Source organism: Sminthopsis crassicaudata, chromosome 4 (assembly GCF_048593235.1).
Source record: "Sminthopsis crassicaudata isolate SCR6 chromosome 4, ASM4859323v1, whole genome shotgun sequence".
NCBI classification, from domain to species: domain Eukaryota; kingdom Metazoa; phylum Chordata; class Mammalia; order Dasyuromorphia; family Dasyuridae; genus Sminthopsis; species Sminthopsis crassicaudata.
The window spans coordinates 22,742,709-22,761,484 of record NC_133620.1 but is presented as its reverse complement, the minus strand read 5'-3'; the positions used below and the strand labels follow the sequence as shown (position 1 = coordinate 22,761,484).

The 18,776-nt window shown below is 47.3% G+C and overlaps 1 protein-coding gene across 7 annotated transcripts in view; it reads right to left on the bottom strand.

Moving 5' to 3' along the window:
* Nucleotides 1-9,223: 9,223 nt before the first annotated feature.
* LRP8 (LDL receptor related protein 8) overlaps nucleotides 9,224-18,776 on the bottom strand; it is a 95,301-nt gene continuing 85,748 nt past the window's right edge. For all 7 annotated transcript variants that reach the window (XM_074265889.1, XM_074265894.1, XM_074265892.1 and 4 more), the window contains 3 exons: nucleotides 14,229-14,297; nucleotides 12,481-12,653; nucleotides 9,224-9,817 (listed from right to left, as the gene is read on the bottom strand). In XM_074265889.1, the coding sequence (XP_074121990.1) occupies nucleotides 9,779-9,817; nucleotides 12,481-12,653; nucleotides 14,229-14,297 (281 nt within the window). In that variant the 3' untranslated portion in view covers nucleotides 9,224-9,778. The remainder of the gene's footprint in view (nucleotides 9,818-12,480; nucleotides 12,654-14,228; nucleotides 14,298-18,776) is intronic.

The following is an 18,776-nucleotide window of genomic DNA, read 5'->3' as shown; positions in this document are numbered from 1 at the left end:
GGAGGAAATGTAGATCCAGGGCAAATGGAAGAAGGAAACGTCCCAAACATATGATAATATTGCAGCAAGGACACATCCCAAGCTTGGGAAGAGGAATGGGATCTCTGAGAGAGGCCTTTGGGGACAGGAGGGTCCAAGGACGGTGGGATCAGAGACAGGAGGGCAAACTGAAAGCAAAGAGATGGATTAGCATGCTAAAGAAACTGCTGAGCACAGCTTCTAGTTTCCCATTTGGGTTTCCTAAGGCTGGGGTCTGCTTAGCATACAAATTCAGATGGCAGCCTTTTGCTGCAGCTCAGGAATAACATTCACCTTAAACAGAAAAGGCCTTTCTGCAAGGGGAGAGAAAAAGAAAGGGGGAATCATTCAGGGGAGAAAAGGGGAGCTTTTTGAAGGAATATTTGCCATGCAGCAGTGATTAGAACGAGGGCCGTTCCCTATTCACTATTTTTACCAATGTGAAAAATGTCCATCTCGACAAAACTGCAGTGCTGAAGTCACCGTTTAGAACGGAGGGCAGATTTCTCTTGTCCAAGGTCAACAGCAGTGGATGAGATCAACCACTTTATGTGGTTTGTGGTTTTAAATTTAATTTTAATTAATTTAATTTTCTTGCTTTCTGCTAGAAGGACATAAGATAGCTGGGGGATTTTCCATCGTTAGTTCATTAAGATGGGAAATGATAATGGTTCCTCCTTCCTGCTCCCATCCCTACTTCCTCTGTTATGTCCTGTTTCCTCTCCTAGTCTGTGCAAAAATAGTCTAGTTATTGTGCTTTATACACCAAGAGAACCAAAACGACATCACTATGGTGGAATGAAGTACAGTGTGTCCGCCTGTGATTGATCAACCCAAGACAAGCTCAGAAGGCTCTTTGGCAGGTCAAGCACAAAATCCATATGAACATCTGGAGTGGAGACGCCTCTAAATGTATGCACCTCACGTTTCTTTGGAACGAATTCATTTCTGCTTTGCTCACAGAGCACAGCATCTTCTTGGAAGGGGGCACGCCATACTGGACAGCCTATAGTAGTGTCCCCATGTTTCACAATTGGATCCAAAGCTCTTCGGAGAGACCTTGAGCATATTCTTGAATCACTTCTGACCTCTATGTGTTTGCCTTATGCGAGTTATCTGTAAACTAGTCTTGTGAGCAAGCACACAGTGTGGCCAGCCCTTCAGAGTTGCACTCTCTGCAGTAGAGTTTGGATGTTTGACAGTTCAGCTCCAGGAAGGACCTTTTCCCCCAATAGGTGCCCTTCCTAAATGTGCCTTCCCCTGCCCCCCCGAGAAGCCCGATTCCCTCTTTCTGAAATTTCTCCTAGTGCTTTGTCTGGAGTTTGTTTTGCCCGGAGCACCACAGGCCTTGTGTAAGAGCTGTCTGTGTACATGTGTCTTTTCCTCTGTCCCCCACCCCCACTGGCCTAAAAGCTCCCAGAAGCTGGTCAGGATTTTAGCTCAGAACTCCATGAGCACTGTTTCATAAACATTAAGTGTTGAATAAATGTTAAATCAATCTGACATTTGGGAAGCACAGAATGAAGATTCAACTCCTAGTGGGAGGCAGGGGCAAGAGTGCTGACTGTAGAATCATACATCCTGAGGGCAAATCCTGTCTGGTAGTTATGACCCATGTGACCTTAGACATGTCCCCTTTGCTCTATGAGACTCGAATTTCTCATTTGAAAAATAAAAGAGTCAGACTAGATGACCTCTTGGGTCCCTTCCAGTCATAGATCTAGGAGCCCATGACCTTAGTATTTAGTCCATCTTTGTGCCTGGAATTAGAAGGAATGAAAGCCCCCTAGAATAACGTGGTTTGTGGTTATCCAGCCTTTTCTTGACCAGTCTTGGTGACTGGCTTCTTAACTGGCTCATTCTACTTTCAGATACTTCAATTACCTGCCTGCTCCTTCTTGTATTCAGCAGAACTGGAAGTCTTCTTGTATACTCAGCTCATCATTTCCCCAGTCATAGCATTGCTATTAGTTTTGTCTTGATATTCTTCTAGACTCCAAACTCCAAAAATTGTGTTTTATCTAAACAAACATTCCTCCTCCCAATAACTTATCACTTACTGTGCACACAGTAGGCACTTTCTACTTAATATATTCCCAGAGACTTACTGGAGGGCAGAGATACAGGCTCCATCAATTTGCAGACATCACCAAGCTGGAAAGCTAGTTAATGCATTGGATGACAGAATCCCCAAATAGTCGATAGGGAAACATTTGTCAAGCATGCATTCTACTCTAGACATTGTGCTAACAAAAGAGCTTGATAGAGCAGGAGACTGGACTAACTCGAGTAAAGGTAATGGGGAAAAATGATAGGATCATCAAGTTAAAGTTGGAAGGAATCTCAAGAGTCCACTTAGTTGAACATCCTCGTTTTTGCAAACAGAGGCCCTATGACTTAGGTCATATTTTTAAAGCTGGGAAAGATGCAAGAGGCCATTGGTTTTAAACTTCTCATTTTACAAAACAAGAAACTGAGGGTTGGCAAAACTAAGTGATCTGTGACTTGTCTAAGGTCATGCCAATAACAGATCCAGAATTCAAACCTAGTCCCTCTGATTCTAACCCCTTTCCACACTGCCTCCAAGTGTAAAACCTATAAGGAATCAACTTTACTAGTATGAGGCCGGGACAAAAATAATTTGGGGGTTTGGGCAGAAAGGTCAACATTGGGATACAGTAATGTATGTTTGGGGGCTGTATTTAGAGAAGCACAGCTTCCTGAAATAAGGCAATAGTTCCTCCAGTGGCTCAGTGGATATAGAGCGTTGGACCCGGAGCCAGGAAGACCTGATTCCAAATCCAGCCTCAGACAGTGAACTCCATTGCCTCAGGTTCCTCATCTGTTAAATGAACTAGAGAAGGAAACTACAGTATCTTCACCAAGAAAACACCAAGGGTCACGAAGATGAGTAACAACAACAATTCTTCCCTCGTCAGATCCCGCCTGAGTTTGGGTCATTGAATTTTAGAAAGGTCACGGACACACTGCATTAGTGTCCAGAGGGCATCGCAAGAGGAAGGTCTATGTCCTTTGTGGACTGATGAAGATCTGGAGGAAAGGATGGAAGGCCCAAAATAATCATCTTCAATAAAGGGACTACATGAGGAGCAACTGCAAGGGCAGATAGAAGCAGCTCCAAGTCAGGAACTACCAGTCCTACCAAGCGACGCTGTCCGAGGTGCTGCCAGAAGAGTCGGGGTTCCCTTCCTTAGAGGTCTTCAAGTGGAGGATGGATGACCTCTGTGGGCCTTTCCAGCACTGAGGTTCTCAGAGGGATCAGGAAGACTGCTGGATTTAGCGCCAAGAACTGGGTTCGAATCTCACTCCAGCTTGGCAATTCTGTAGACACAGGCTCTGTCTGTTAAGGGCTAGTGATCTCTAAAGCTGGACCTCATGATTCCATGAGTCAATTATTGTTAGGTTCTTACTAAGTGCTAAGTCGGTACTTAACAATTCTCTAGTTCACACCTTTAAAAGGAGTTCTGAAAAGGAGTTTTCTAAACATTTTGCGCACTTTTGTGTGCAGTATTAGATTTTACACACCACTGGCATACCTTTTAATCCACAAGGTCAGGCAATAGAAGAGAGAAGAAACAGAGACACTAAGACACTCCTCCAAAAACAAGAGAAAGGGGGAGCCACAGGTAACCCTAGGGAAATTTCTAAATTTAGTTCTCTATACCATTAATTTTCTAATTTTTGACAAAGATGCACTGGCTCCGGCAGACAGGTTTTATAACCCACCAGAAGGGCAGTGTCCAGTGTGAGCAGCTCCACTGTCCTTAGATAATCGCCAGGTGATGTGGAGAGAGCCAGAAAGTGGTGAATGGAAGGGACCAGATAGGTTAACTGCCTGGAGGAGAGGAGGAAGAGGAGGAGGGAAGGAAAGTATAATTACTAACATATGTTATATAACTATAACATTATAAAACTATTTAAATTATAGTTCAACTATAATAACTAACATAGTTACCATAGGAAGAGGAAAGCTCCAGAAGCCTCCCAAGAAACCTGCACACAGAGAAAAGGATTCACAGAGAAAAGAAACCTCCTCCCAGAGGATTACAATTGAGAGACGATCAGAACATTACAATTTATATATAAAATACTGGAGGCCCTGGGGTTGTCAATATACCAAAGCAGCTTTTCCTCATTTCCTCAATAAGGTAGCCCAAAGATTCTTAACCGTTTCTGTGTCCTGCGCCCCTTTGTGGTCAGTCTGATGTGAAACCTATGGTCCTCTTCTTAGAATCACATTTTTAATGCCTAAAATAAAAGAGTCTTACAAAGGAAATCAAAAGTTGGTGAAAATCAAGCTGTAAATTTCCCCTCTTCCAAGTTCCCGACTTCCTAAAACCCGTCTAGAGGTTGCTTCATATGCCCCAGGTGAGATCCACTCCCCACTATGACCCTGTATTCTTCTGTATTCTTGGCTACTTGTGGGTGTTCACAATGGCTCTCCCCAGAGGATGTAAGGTCTTTGAGGACAGGACCTGGTTCGCTACTGGCTTTGTATCTCGGGTAGGTACCCGAGGCAGCTGCTTAATAAATGACTCTTGGTCCACTAATACTGCAGACTCCTCACTGAAAGACCACAATGGCACAATTCTCCCAGATTAAAAAAAAATGAGTTTAATGTGATTGTAGAAAGAGTGCAGTTTTACAAACGACCTCATTTGGTTTGCAGTTCCCCACATCTATGTCAGTCCAGCAACAGCAACGCAGTGATTCTCCCCACTCCTCCTCAGCCCCTCAGCCCTCGAGCTAGAAACTGAAACAGAAAAGGCACGGAGCGTGGATGTGGACAGAGCTGGAGGCAACCCAAGGAGGGGAGGCGGAAACGACATCATTACAAAGCCCGACGGATGGTCAGTGCCGGGATCATGTTTTAAACAAGAGAAACAAGAAAAACATCAGAGCATAACAAAAATGCCTTTTCTGTTCTATGACTTAGAAATCTGTTTTACAAGATGATGTTTTCGTACCAGGACAACAATTAAAAGAAAACAACATTTATTTTTGTTTTATTTTTTGTTTCATAAAAGATGTCTATACAGATTTGTGTTTTCTGTTCTTAATTTTTGTTTATAAAAAGTATCAAAACCTTCCCATCTCCAAACATATTTACAGGTGTTTTTTTTTTTTTTTTTCCGATGTCAAATGATGGGTACCAACATGGTTTCCAGCTGATCCTGGGCCATGCACATGGTGAATGGCCTTAGAGAATAGAGGCTTCCTGGATTCACTACAAAGCAGGTCTGACTGTCACCTCTTTGGAGGTCCTGTGACTTCCAAAGGACCCGAGTCGAAAAACTTTACCTTCATGCATTGGTGGGGGAAAGGAGTGATTTACTCTGGGACTCTATGATGGCTGACTCCTCACTATACTCTAGTACGATGGGCTGAGTGACCTTCATGAAATATGATGATTGGGGTTCGTCTCCAGATGATGCTCTAGAGCCCCTATGTTCTTCATGTTCCAGAGGGACATGGAGACCTCCCTTCTAACCTTGGCCCACTCAATTTCAGCGTTCTTGCCCATGTGGAAGAATTTGGATTTATGGAGGTGAAAAGTGCCGAGGGCCTCCCCTGCTCTCACTGGTGTAAACAGAGCTCTCGATTGAACAGGGAGATGTCTGCAAAACAGGGGAGCGTCTAAGGATGTCTACACCACAGCAGGCTGGGGATGGACATTGCTCTGGGTAAAACACCAGCTAAGACGTACACAGAGCCCTGGGGTGAAAACATGGCTAGCAGACACTGCCAGGGCCACCTCACCCAGAGCTCTCAGCACAGAGATGAGTCCGGAGGTCCAAGGAACTTGTTCTGATCATTGCCCATGCAACCAGCACCAGAGACTTGTGAACTCGGCCCTTTCGAGTTCAGGGCCACGCCTCTGTCTTTTGGCAGCCACCAGCATGTCTACAAAGTTTTGGGGAACTGAATATCCTCTGGATCAGACCCCCCGGTATTGGGGATACAACTTGGGAATCTTTCCCTGAGCCAGGGCTGAGTGTAAAGGGGCAAAAGATGCTTACATTGTGTGCTGGAGGATGAGGAGGATGAAATAGGTACAGCATTTAATGACTAGTCAGGACACCAAAATTCTGTGGGTTTTTTTGTTTTTGCTGAGGCAACTGGGGTTAAGTGACTTGCCCAGGGTCACACAGCTAGGAAATGTGAAGTGTCTGAAGCCAGATTTTAACTCGGGTCCTCCTGACTTCAGGGCTGGTGCTCTATCCACTGCACCACCTAGCTGCCTCAACTCTGAGGGGTTTTTTGGCTGAATCGCCATAAATTTGAATCTCAACTAGATTTCCCATTTGGGCTGGCATCATGCTTGGGAAGTGAGATGTTGTCTCAAATTTCCAGTGCAGACATGGCTCTTTAAGGAACAGAGGGGGTTGGTGCAATGCTGAGGATGCCAAAGAAGGGCCAGAATCAGGAATATGTGAGATCCTAAGACCCAGCTGGAAAGGATGGAGCCCAACTGTCTTCTCGGTCAAGGGGAATGAAGTTCGGAAAAGAACTCATCAAAGATCAGAAAACCGATAGCAAGAGCAGGATTCAAATCCAGGCCCTTTAAAGTTGAGGACTGCTGCCCCCCAGAGTTGTTCCTCCCTTTCTCCCAAGCCAAACAAAGGGGCCAGAATAGCAGAACTTCAAGTTCAGATGTAAAAGGGTCTAAAGCCTGCAACAGAAGCCACGTTCTCTTAACCTTGAATATTTTGCTGGTGATAAAGGGCAGATTCAAGGAGTGTGGGTTAGAAAGGAACTCTACCTGGCCTACTCTCGCCAACTGCAAAGCTCTGGTCTCCATCCCAAGGGCAAGATGATAAATATAGGGCCCACAGACGATGGTCTAGGCCCAAGGTGGCGGGACAAGGCTGGCCATTCCAGGCCCAGTATAGTCTAGAGCTCCTGGGCCTGGCAGGGTCCTCTCCCAGGTACGTGAAGATCCAGGGCTGATTTCTGATCCCAGCCCTGCCGCGGCCCGGTCAGAGGTCAGTGGGTGACAAAGAGTGAGCAAGAGCGGTAACTCACTGGGGAAAGTCAAGAAAAGTCCAGACCAATGGAGAATAGAAGTAGGGGCTTAATCCCCCTGCTGCCAGGGCAGGGCAGGGGCTAGTGGGTAATGGACTCACAAAAAAGGACTCCTATACCAGTGCAATCCCTGGATTTGAGTCTCAGCTCTGTGAGCTGCATAGCCACAGGCTCACTTCCTCTGCGCCTCAGTTTCCCATTTAGGAAATAATGGCTGATCACTTTAGAGTGCTTCGGGTACGCAAAGATGCTCACTAAGCCAAACATCACCCAAGAAGGAAAGGAGGCCTGTCCTTACTGCCTTACCAGATAAAACCGAGGCTCAGAGATGGAGCTGGCTTGTCCAGTCATACGACTAGTAAGAAAGAGGAAAGGAAACAAGCATTTATTAGGCACCTACTGTGTGCCACATTCTGTGCTAAGGGCTTTACAAAGAGCTCATTTTGTGGTTTTGTTTCCTTATGTAATGATTCTAGATCTATGGTCTTATGTGAAGTCATTTAACCTCTCCTCAGGGTCTGTTTCCTTCTCTACAAAAAGGAAAGAACTCCATGACCTCTGAGATCCTTCCCAGCTCTGTATTTATAGCTCTTGTCATTAGAGCTAGAGAGAGACTGCAATCACTGGCCCCGCTTCCTGTTTCAGAGGGGATACTGAGGCTCACACAAAGTACTGGAGCCAGAATTCAAACAATTCAAATTCAAACAGAGCTAGACCCATCCCTGGGCTCCAACAATCCGCAGGGTGACCAGAGCAGGGAGGAAGGAGGTACTGCACAAAGCCTGCGGTCTGGGAGGGCCCCAGCACCTGACTGAGGAAAGCACATCCGACAGCCACAGAGGTACAGTCACCTGGACGAGGGCCATCCTAGAAGGAAAATCGCAAATGCCTCCGCCTGCCATGGGATGTCTGCTCCAGAAAAATTTGACTCGTTAAAGGAAGTGCCCCAACATAATCCCAGCTCTGAGACTGGCTAGGAAGTAAACCCTCTGGGAGCAGGACCATAGGCTCATCTCTTTGTATTTGCATGGCAGTCACTGGACAGCACTTGGCATTTAATATGTCCATATTGATTGACAGTCTGGTGGTTGACAGATCCCCGCCAGGTTTCCTCCTCTATGAAATAATACTGTGATCAGCTGCACAAGGGGCCTGGATGATGATAACGGGGACAGACAAGAGCACTGACCCTGCCAACTGAGGAGCTAAATCACAGATTCAGAGAAGGGGAGGGTGGAACAGCATCTCAGAACACAGACTGTCAAAATGTAGAATGGCAAGGATGCAAGGGCCTTTGGGATAGAAAACAGAATTCAGAGCATAGAATGTCAGAGCTGCAGGAGCCTTAGGACAGGAAATGTCAGGGCTAGAAGGGGCCCTAGAACAGGGGATGTCAGAGAGGGGAGGGAACCTAGAACAGGGGATGTCAGAGAGGGGAGGGAACCTAGAATAGGAGATGTCAGAACTGGGAGGGAACCTAAAATGGATGTCAAAGCTGGGACGGGCCTTAGAACAGGGTGGTTTCAGAGCTGGGAGGAGGCTTACAACAGGAATGTGAACTGGGAGGGATCTAGAACAGGGCATGTCAGAGCTGGGAGGGGCCTGAGAATAGGAGCTGCCTGGGCTGGGAGGGAACCTAGAACGGGGGAGGTCAGGGCTGGGAGAGGCTTTAGAACACAGAACATCAAAACTAGGGAAGACCTAGGAAACCATCTAATCACCTTTAACCAAAGGCTTGTTTTACAGATGCACAAATCAAGCCTCATTTAGGTTCTGTCCGGTATTTCTGGCACGGAACACAATGAGCACACTGGCCTTAGGAAGAGATTCCCCTCCCAGGAAGGTTCTCCCGGCGCGTCTTGTCAGCCGTGATGGGGCGCCGGCCCACTTTGCCTCCTGGAGAAGGAGCGGAAGCAAAGAGGACCCTCCCGCTCCTCTCTCCAGCATCCAAGTCACTCAGGGTGTCAGCCTCCTTTCCAGAACTGCCTTTGAATCCATCCCAGACCCTCCTCATTGAGTGAGGTGGCCTTGGGGCTTTGAAACAAGATTCTGCATTTCAGCGTTCAACGTCCATAAAGGTCCACTTCTTCTGACTCCCCTCCCCCCACGGTCTCTACACAGCAAGCCACACATACCCCAAAATAAATACTCTCACCTCTCTAAATTATTTACAGCTCTTTTCTGTGAAATATGTTAATAAATATTCTAGACGGGGTGTTGGGGAGCAGGGAGGACATGAAGGGGCTTGTTTTTTTTTAACTTATGTTGATGGATAGCCACAAAGCGTCTTCATTTTATTTACAAAACCCCCCTAAACACCCTCTATAAATATAATTTTAAAACGGTGAGCCAGCTCCTGTCCTGCCGGGCCGGGTCTGGTTCCATCCATCACGTTAGTTGCTCAGCAGGGGCTGCTCTGCTCTTCCTTATGGGTAGTGCAGCCAGGTAAGACGCGTATAAAACATTATACATACAAAACTCTCACATCCTTTGGATGTCTGCAGTTCATTATAACTTTGTGGTTACCTTTCCGCAACATAAATTTTAAAAAAGAATCCCAAACACTCACAGACACACATCCTTGCTCTCTCACTGACACACACACAAGCGAAACCCCAGGCGAAGAAACGCATCCGTCCGCCCGTCCATCCAGCGTCCAGAAAGAGTCCAGTGCATGTGTTCGATCCCATCAGGCACGGAGGGGTGCTGGTCATCATGGCAATCCATCGTCTTCAAGGCTCAAGGCCACCCGCTGGGGAGACAAAGCAAGGCAGAGCGTGAGCCAGTCTTTCCTTAGAAGATTGCGGCTCCGTCACTCCCGCCCTCTCATTTCACAGGTGAAGTAACCGAGGCTCATTCTCAGGCATGGGAATTACCCTGCCCAAAATCCGACAGGAGCAGGTCCCGCCAGGCTGGCCCATTACACACGGGAGCCTGGAAAACGATATAGATACAGTCTACCTGTACTTGAAAGAGCTTCTCGTGCCATTCTTATGTTTTATATTTGGAACTTGTTAGGTTCTTACTAGGTGCTAAGTCCGTACTTAACAATTCTCTAGCTCAGGGTTCACATCTTTAGTTCACATCTTTAAAGGAATTGATACCTTTAAAAGGAGCAAGTTCTTTGGTTTTAAGTAGTTTCCACAAGCCCTTGGAGTACCACAAGCCCATTGTCTGGGAGGATAAAAGGGAGAAGACAGTCTGGAAAGAGACAGTCTGGATTGGCTTAAGGACAAGATTTCCCAGGAGAACTTCAGGGAAGCTGAAGGAGATTCTGAGCCAGGATTCAGGAAGAAGAGGATTCGAGATTCTACCTTCGCTCTGGCTGGAGGCTCCAGAAGCCTCCCAAGAAACCTGTTCCCAGAGAAAAGGATTTACAGAAAAGAAACCTCCTCCCAGAGAAGGATTACAATTGAGAGACAACAGAACATTACAGGAACTGGTTGGAGATGGGACCCAAATGTGGTCACTGATGGGTTAGAATCACCTGGGTAGGAAGAGGTCTCCAGTGAAGCATTCCCATGTCATGTGACTTTCAATATTTTTGCTGATGACAATATTTTTACCGGTTCCATAGAAGGCACAGGCTCCTTCTCTTCATGGTTAATATGGTGGTCAACAGAAGCAGAGTTTAAATCATTTTCAAAAGGTTAGAGCCCAGCCTGAATTAAAATCCCTCCTTTGTATAAGAGGTATGGTCAGGCAAAATAAATCACTACATTGGTGATAGTTGTTAAGCTAATAATAAAATGTTAATGATGGGCCAAATTCTAATAAGATAAAAATGGTCCATGATACATTCAAAGTTCTAAAATAACTAAAATAAATCTTAAAATAACTCATGCATACAAAATGGGAGAGGTCCACCTAGACAATATCTGAAAGAAAACCAGGGGGTTTTAGTGGATTGCTCAGTGGGGGGAGACAGATACAAGCCATCATTTGACCTTAGACCGCCTCGCATTTAAAAGGAAGGAAGTAGTTGAGTCACTGTCTTCAAGCCCGGTTAGGTTGCTGCATCCAGTTCTGGGCTCCCCATGTTGGGAAAAATGAAGAGGTTTTAGCTATAAGTTCTCTATTAGGTGGCTTTGAAACGATGTGTGATAGAATCCAAATTGTGGTTGTTAAAGGGTCAATATTGGTCAAACTGAAGTTCAACAAGAGAGGGCAACTGGGGCACCAAAGGCCTGGTGACTACCTATGGCACCTCGAAAGACCTGGGCATGGTGAGCATGGAGGGCATGGAGGAGAGAAGATTGAGAAGAGAGACGCTGCGGATTTCAAGTCTCTCTCAAACGTTTGGCTCGGGAGAAGGAAAAAATCTCCTTCTATACCCAAAGGGTAGAACCAGGAACAAGAAGGCTGCTGATGGGGGAAAGAAGCCGCTCCAAAGAGGCCTTGGGCTGCCTCGAGAGGTGCTGGACTCCTGCCCCGGGGAGGCTTCCAGTACAGACTTCATAGTCCAATAGCCCGGGGGAGCAAAGTTTGGGGAACACAACTCAGGCCCTCTCCAGGGACCAGAGCCCTTGGCAAACACACCAAAGCCCTCGTCACCTTCTAATGATCCAATCTCAGAATGGATTCTTGCCACAACGAAGGGGCTGGATCCCTGCTTAGCTGCTACTCTCTGAGGACCACGGGATCTTTCTGACTGACTCGCAGCAGCAGAAACTTTCCAGATGTGTGTCTTTCTGAGAACAGGGACCACCTGCCCTTCATGCTGCATCCCCCGTGCTCAGCATATAGTAAGCACAGAATCAATCTTTCTTGAATTCATTCATTTGTATTGTTATGGGGGCTCTTTGGGGGGCCGCGTCAGACTAGTGGCTACTGACCTCCCTTTCAATTCTCAAATTTGGTGATTCTGTGACAAAGAAAAACTTCCTAATAATTAGTCAATGAGAAGTGGAAAAGTGGAGGAAGAGAGAGAAAATGGGAGGAAGGGAGTCAAAGCAGAAGGGGAAGATAGAAGGAAGAGGAAGAAGCGCAGAAGGAGGGTAAGAAAAAGAGGGAAAAGGAGAGAGAAGGAGGGACAGAGAGATGGGAGAGGGAAAAGGAGAAAGGGGGGAAAAACAAAAAATGGGAGGGAGTCAAAGCAGAAGGGGAAGAGAAGAAAAGAGGAAGGAACAGGAAGAAGAGAAAACAGGGGAGGAGAGTGAGAAAGAGGGGAATAGGAGAGGAGGAGGAAATGAGAAGAAAAAGAGAAAAAAAGAAAAGGGGAGAGAAGGGAGAGAAGTGGGAGAGAGAAAAGGGGAGGAAAAGGGAAAGAAGGAACAAAGAGAAGGAGGGAGACAGAGACAGGGAAAAAGCTAAGTGAGGGGAAGGAAGGAATAAGGGCAGGAGGAAGAGGGAAGGAGGACGCCGGACCCACGAGAGAGGACCCTTCTTCCGCTGTTGCTCCCCAAGGACACTCACAGCAGGGTAGACGTGCCCAATCTGCGCCGTCCTCCCGATGTGGATCTCATCTTCATCTTCTTCCTCCGTCGTCTTCCTGTACACAGGGTTGTCAAAGTTCATACTTTTTGTGTTCTTCCTCTTCCAGTTCCTCCAGATCAGGTAGCCGCTCATGCCCAGCAAGGCGATGACCCCTGCACGTATGCGGATGATGGAGAGGGGACGCGTCAGCCTGGGCACTCTGAGGGGCTCCCACCTTGGCCCAGGCTCAGAGCTTTTTAGACTCAGAAGAGAGCTAGACCCCTAGCACATTCCCTGCAAGGGGCCATCGGACCTCTGCTTACAGATCTCATTTCCTATGAGGTGCCCACCCCATAATGGGGCAGCTTGAGACCGGCAAGGGATCTTTCCTTAGGCTCCCTGTAACTTCCTCTTGTGATTCTTAATTGTCCTCCAGAGCAAGGCCTTGCCAACTCCTTGGGGGCGTCTGTCCCTGAATATGTGGATGCCCTTTGGCACCTCAGCATCCAGAAGTCTAAAACAGAACCATCCTTCTCCCGGTCCTTGCTCCCAGCCACCTGATCCTAGTGCTACCCGGGCACTGTCCCTCATCCCACCCAGAGGTAATCTTTGGCCAAATCCTCTCATTCCACCTCAACTTCGCTTGAGTTTGCCTCCTTCTGCTGCTCCCTGCCAGCTCAGCTGCTCCTCTCCTAACCCTTAAGAGCTGCTGCCGGGTCTCCCCACCCCCGGGCTCTCTCCGCCTCAGCCCGGCCTCTATCCAGCTGCTTTCTCCTGTTATTCCCCTCTTCAAGAACCTCCAGAACCAAATTAAAATCCTGCTTGGTCCAGAGCCCCAGCCCTTCCCCCCACTCAACATCTCCTAATTTGGTGATTTTTCTGTCACTTCAAATCCCAGCAAAACTGTCCCCTCCATAGGCCGCCTTTCCCAATGGGGCTGACTCCTCCCTGCTGATGCTGCTGTGGGCCAGGTTTCTATCTATTTGTTTGTTTGCCCCTTCCCTGTTGGACAGAGTTGAGGGGGGTGGCTCTTTGAGGGCAGATCTGTCTTTCTGCCTTTGTTCCTATTCCTGACGCTTAGCACAGTGTGCACTCTACCAATGCTTATCAACTGACAATCTACTTGGTCTCCCTGTCCCTTTCTTTGTTCCTGTCCATCCCCCAAAGTCCCATTCCTGCACCCCAAACCCCTTTCTTAAGGCAAGGGTCTGCCGAGGACCCCGCCCTGCTCACTTCTTCCAGGGGCTGCCCAGGTTCCGCCTCCCACTTAGCCAAGGCTCTCTCTGCTCGCCCTGCCCAGTTTGTCTGCCTCATCCCCCTGGCTTTGCTCTTGCTGCCCCCGTCTCCCTTCTCTGAACAGGCGCAGGTTCTGTCCATGTCCCTCCTGAGATATGGTGGCCAGAGCCGGACAGGGTCCTCTCCATGTGGCCTGAGCCCAGAACCCCCCACCTCCTCCAGAAGTCTATCCACACCATCAGGGTTAAGTTGATGTTGGGGGGGTCCCCCAGATCCTTCCCTCTCATCTTAGAGAAAGGCCGGCCCCTCTGCCAAGTGTCCATAGCCCAATTGGGCAGCAAAAGGTCGCCCAATAGGAACGGTGCTCTCTCCAGGACTAGGGAGCCCCTCAAACTTAGGATGAAGGGGAGGCACGAAGGGTGGGGCCTATTCTCCCCGTCCCCCCCCACTCAGGCCCAGAGGCAACAGCTCCTTTTCCCTCCCAACCCAAAGGACCAGGAGGGAGCACTCACCCACAGGGACGATGATGCCAATGACGGCGGCCGTGGCCGTGGAGACCAGCTTGCCTCCCATGGTCCCATCTGCAAGATGCAGAAACACACAGTAAGCCCTCTCCTGACTCCAAGGTGACAGAAGAGAGAAAACTGGCTGGTGGGTCTGAGAGTGGGAGGGCCTGGACTGGGAAAGTCTGGGACTGGGAGGGCCTGGGATTGGGAAGGCCTGGGACTGGGAGGGCCTGGACTGGGAAGGCCTGGCTTGGAAGGGCCTGGGATTGGGAAGGCCTGGACTGGGAGGGCCAGGGATTGGGAAGGCCAGGGACTGGGAGGGCCTGGGACTGGGAAGGCCTGGGACTGGGAAGGCCTGGGACTGGGAGGGGTTGGACTGGGAAGGCACAGCTACAAAGTATCCCAGGCCAGTGAGGCCCGGGGCTCTGTGCCCTATGGCGCTACCTAGCGGCCTGTGGTATTGTGCTCAACACACCCAGGGATGCATGAACGTTTGGCTAGAATGGTCGCCAACCTCACTATGCTCTGGGTTCAAAAGCGGGCCTGGGTTCAAATCCTGCAGCTGCTATGTGACTGGGACAGGTCAGCTACCTCTACAATCTCTGGTTTATAGATGTTTACAGCCCTCAACTTTCCCCTTGGGGGATATCTAATTTTTTTGGAGGAGGAGGATCTGGTTCTTTATTCTTTTCATTTGGCAAAGCAGTTGGGGTTAAGAGATTTGTTTGGGGTCATACAACTAATAAGTGTCAAATTCTGAGGCTGGATTTGAATTCGGGGCCGGTGTTCTGACCACTGCACCACCTGGCTGCCCCTGCTTCCCTGTTTCAAAAGCTGTTCTGTCCGTTTTCACTATCAAAGCTCTGCTGTCTCCTCCTCTAAGCACACTGGCTCCCCAACAGGAGCCCCAAAGAAGGTCCCACTGTGAGCCAATAAGCTTCAGGCTAAATACCTGACTCACGCTTCCCGGAAAGCTCACCCTTCCAAAAAGGAGCTTAAAGAGATGAGCAGCTCCCTTGTAGCCCAGAGACTGGGGAGAGAGAACATCCCGGTCAGCCTGGGAGGAGGCAGGCAGAAAGGCTGCAGGGATCAGTCATGATGGTGGCGGGGTCTCTGTTAAGAATATCCTTGAGGAGGGGTCTACACCGGCTTCCCTCCAGTCTCTCCTATTCTGGGGTGGCCTGGGCTCTGCTTTGGCAAGTGGAGAGCATGTGAATGAGGGAGGGGTCCGCTGCCCAAGACAAGCCCTGCGGGCAACAGGGCTCGGGGACCTAAGGGATATTTTTTCATTCCAACAGTTCACGAAACTATTAACTCAGATATGGAGATCACAGTATGTATCAATAGAGGGTCTGTTCTGTGCATTTTAAACTCGAAAGGGCGGACATTGTAAACACTGTTCATAGATTATAAAGCAATGAAGACAGTAATTAACAAGGAAATGGCTCTTAAAAATTCTGGCTCGTATGCAAACTGAAAAAAATATTATTTGTTCAACAAATAATGCAAACAATAATAAATAATATTAAAGATGACAACATAAATGCTACTTATTCAAATTTAAAGGATGTAGCCAAAATAGTACTCAGAAGCAAATTTCCGTACTCCATACTTATTAAAACAGAAAGGGAAAAGAATATTTAGGAGTGGAGTTAACTATTACATAAATTAGAAAAGGAACAAAGTAAACAGTAATAACAAGTACCAAACAGGGAATCATTACAGTAAAAGGCAAATCAATAAAATAAAGATAAAAGGTTAATTGGATTGATGAAGAAAACAAAAATCAGTCATTAGAAAAGGCCAATAAGATCGACAAATTTTCTCAAAAGCAAAAGGAGAATTCAATGACCAAACCAGAAAGAGCAGGATCTTGACAGAATCTCCAGAAAGAATGAAAACTGGTAGAAGAACAATCAATCAGCCTTGGAATAAGTTAAACTTGGATTTAAGACTCATCTCTGACAGATTCTGGCTACGTGACAAATCTGGCTACGTGAGCAAATCACTTGTTCCCTTAAGGCCCCAGACATTACTCTCAGATTATAAATTACAGAAAATTTGCCAATATGCATTAGTGGATTTTATGCCACCAGCTAAAATATAACTTCATACAAAAAAAATGCTAGCAAAAGAAAGATCATATAAAATCAATAGAGAATAAATTTATAGAGAATATAAAAAATATTTACAAAAGGATGCAACACTCAAATTAACACGGCAAAAATAGACCTTCCAATCTCAGGAGAAAATGAACAAGCTATTAAGGAATAGCAAGTTAAGTCATCTTGTATTACACAAGAGAATTCTATGGAAAACTAAAAGAATAATCCCTATATTATATCATTTTCTCAAAAATAGAAAAAGCCATCTTATTTCGTTGTTTCTAGGAAGCAAATATATTTCTGATCCTCAAACCTGGCAAGGACAAACCAGAAAAAGATGGGTATGTTTTCTTTTTCTTTTCTTTTTTTTTTTATTTATTCATTTTTCCAAATTATCCCCTCCCTCCCTCCACTCCCTCCCTCCGATGACAGGTAATCGATGGGTATGTTTTCAAAAGATCCTAGATCTCTTAAAAATGGAAGTAATTATAATAATTATCATAATCTAGGCTCTGCTGATTGTTAGCTAGTCACTTCCCCTCCCTTGGGCCTCAGTTTTCTCAATTGTAAAATGGAGGAGTTGGACCAGAAGACCTCCACGCTCCTTTCTAATTTGAAATTCTATGACTGTCTGTGAATAACTCATGTGTATAACATATTAAAGATCCATAAAGTACATCCCGACAATAACCCAAGGAAGTAGGTGGTAAACCTATTATTATAATTTTATAGATAAATAAACTGAGGTTCAGAGAGGGGAATGCCTTGCCGGACACGAATAACAAGCGATCCCAGTGCTCAGCTGCCTCTCTTGGGGAAAGCGGGGGGGGGGGGTCTGCCTCTCCAGGGTATGGGGTAACAATACAAAGTCTGCAGGACTCCCAGGTTCTGCAAGTTTTATTTATTTTTATTTTTAGTTCCAAATTCTCCCCCTTCCTTAATCCCTTCGCTCACCTATTGAGAAGGCAAGAAATGTTATGCATATGAAGTCGTGCAAAACAGACCCAGTGAAGTGTAACCTGGGAGCGCGGCTGCCACGCTTTTCTCTGTAGCCAGAGGAACACCGATAAAAGCCAGGCAGGGGGCTGCTAGAGTCCTCCCACATCAAGACGCCTGGGGTGAAGGCATTGGGGCAGAACTGGAAGGGGGTTCCCAGAGATAAACGGAGCCTCATCAGACTAGCACCTTCCCGGTCCCTCCTCCACAGCTGTGGACGGGGTCAGCGGTGCGTGGAAAATGATTTCCAAGAGAGCTTATCCTCTTAAATGAATTCCCCCTGGCAGGTAACTCAATTAAAAAGACATTCACTAGCTAATGAGACAGGACATTTCAAATGGTGACAATTACTGTGCCTAACATTTTAATAAGCTCTGAATTTAATTATTTCCATCTGGGGGCCGGGCCAAGGTCTGGGCAGGCAGGGGGAATAGGGACGAATATCTGGGGGATAACTTTTACAGGAAGTCAGGCGGGCACCCTGGGGTGAAGGCTGTGTGGGCGAGCTTCTGCGGCTTCCAGCTGTAATGTGCTCTCCTGGCAGTTACAATTACTAGTCTGTCCTAGACCCACCAGAGCACCTTTGACCACTGTCCTTTGCAGTGTGAGCTCTACCCGGCTCGCCTCCTCTGAGGCCTTCTAAGGTCTCTGGCCACAATCTCTTGAATCTATAGCTTAATAACCGGTAGCGCACTCAAGAACAACCACGTGTAATCTTAAAAGCCTTTATTATACCTACTCACATAATGCCCTGACTGATGCCCTGACTTGTTGGTTCCCGAGTGAACACCTGGTCAGAAGACCCACGTGTTCACTCCCAAAACCCTTACCTCTTTCGGCTACCCATCTTGGCTTGGCCACCCAGGCTAGGAGCCAGGGTGAACAGCAGGAGGTTAAAGAGGGCGGTTGCTGCCTGCAGTGGGCTTATATAGGGCCTGTGAGGTCACACACACAGCCAATCAGCGAGAGAGTCACCCATTACAAAACTATCTCAATATGGCCAGGATCCCGCCCAAGGGCAGTCCTAATATCCACAGAAATTACTTCTGGGCCTCAATCCCGATGCACTGTGTCCGCCCATTTAAAGGGCCCTTACATCCAGCCATCCGGGTGGGGAGTGTCAGGGCTGGGAGGGGCCTTAGGATTGGGAACATATGAGATCAATGGACTCAAGAGGCCCAGGTTCACTGGGTTCACCTATCTCAAAGGTTCACTGGCTGTGTGACTTCAATAAGTCACTTAATGTCTCTGAGCCCGTCTTCTCACCTACAAACTGAGGGTAAAGGCCACCTTCCCTTCCCCCTTCTGAGGCTTCATGAGGGAACATGATAAGCACCAGGTAGGGTGCCCAGAGACTCATGGGAATGTGAGCCATTCTTATTATTAACAACTCAGAAGCTCCTGGCCAGAAAGGCCACTGAGCCCAAGATGTCAGAGCAGGAGGAGGCTGGGC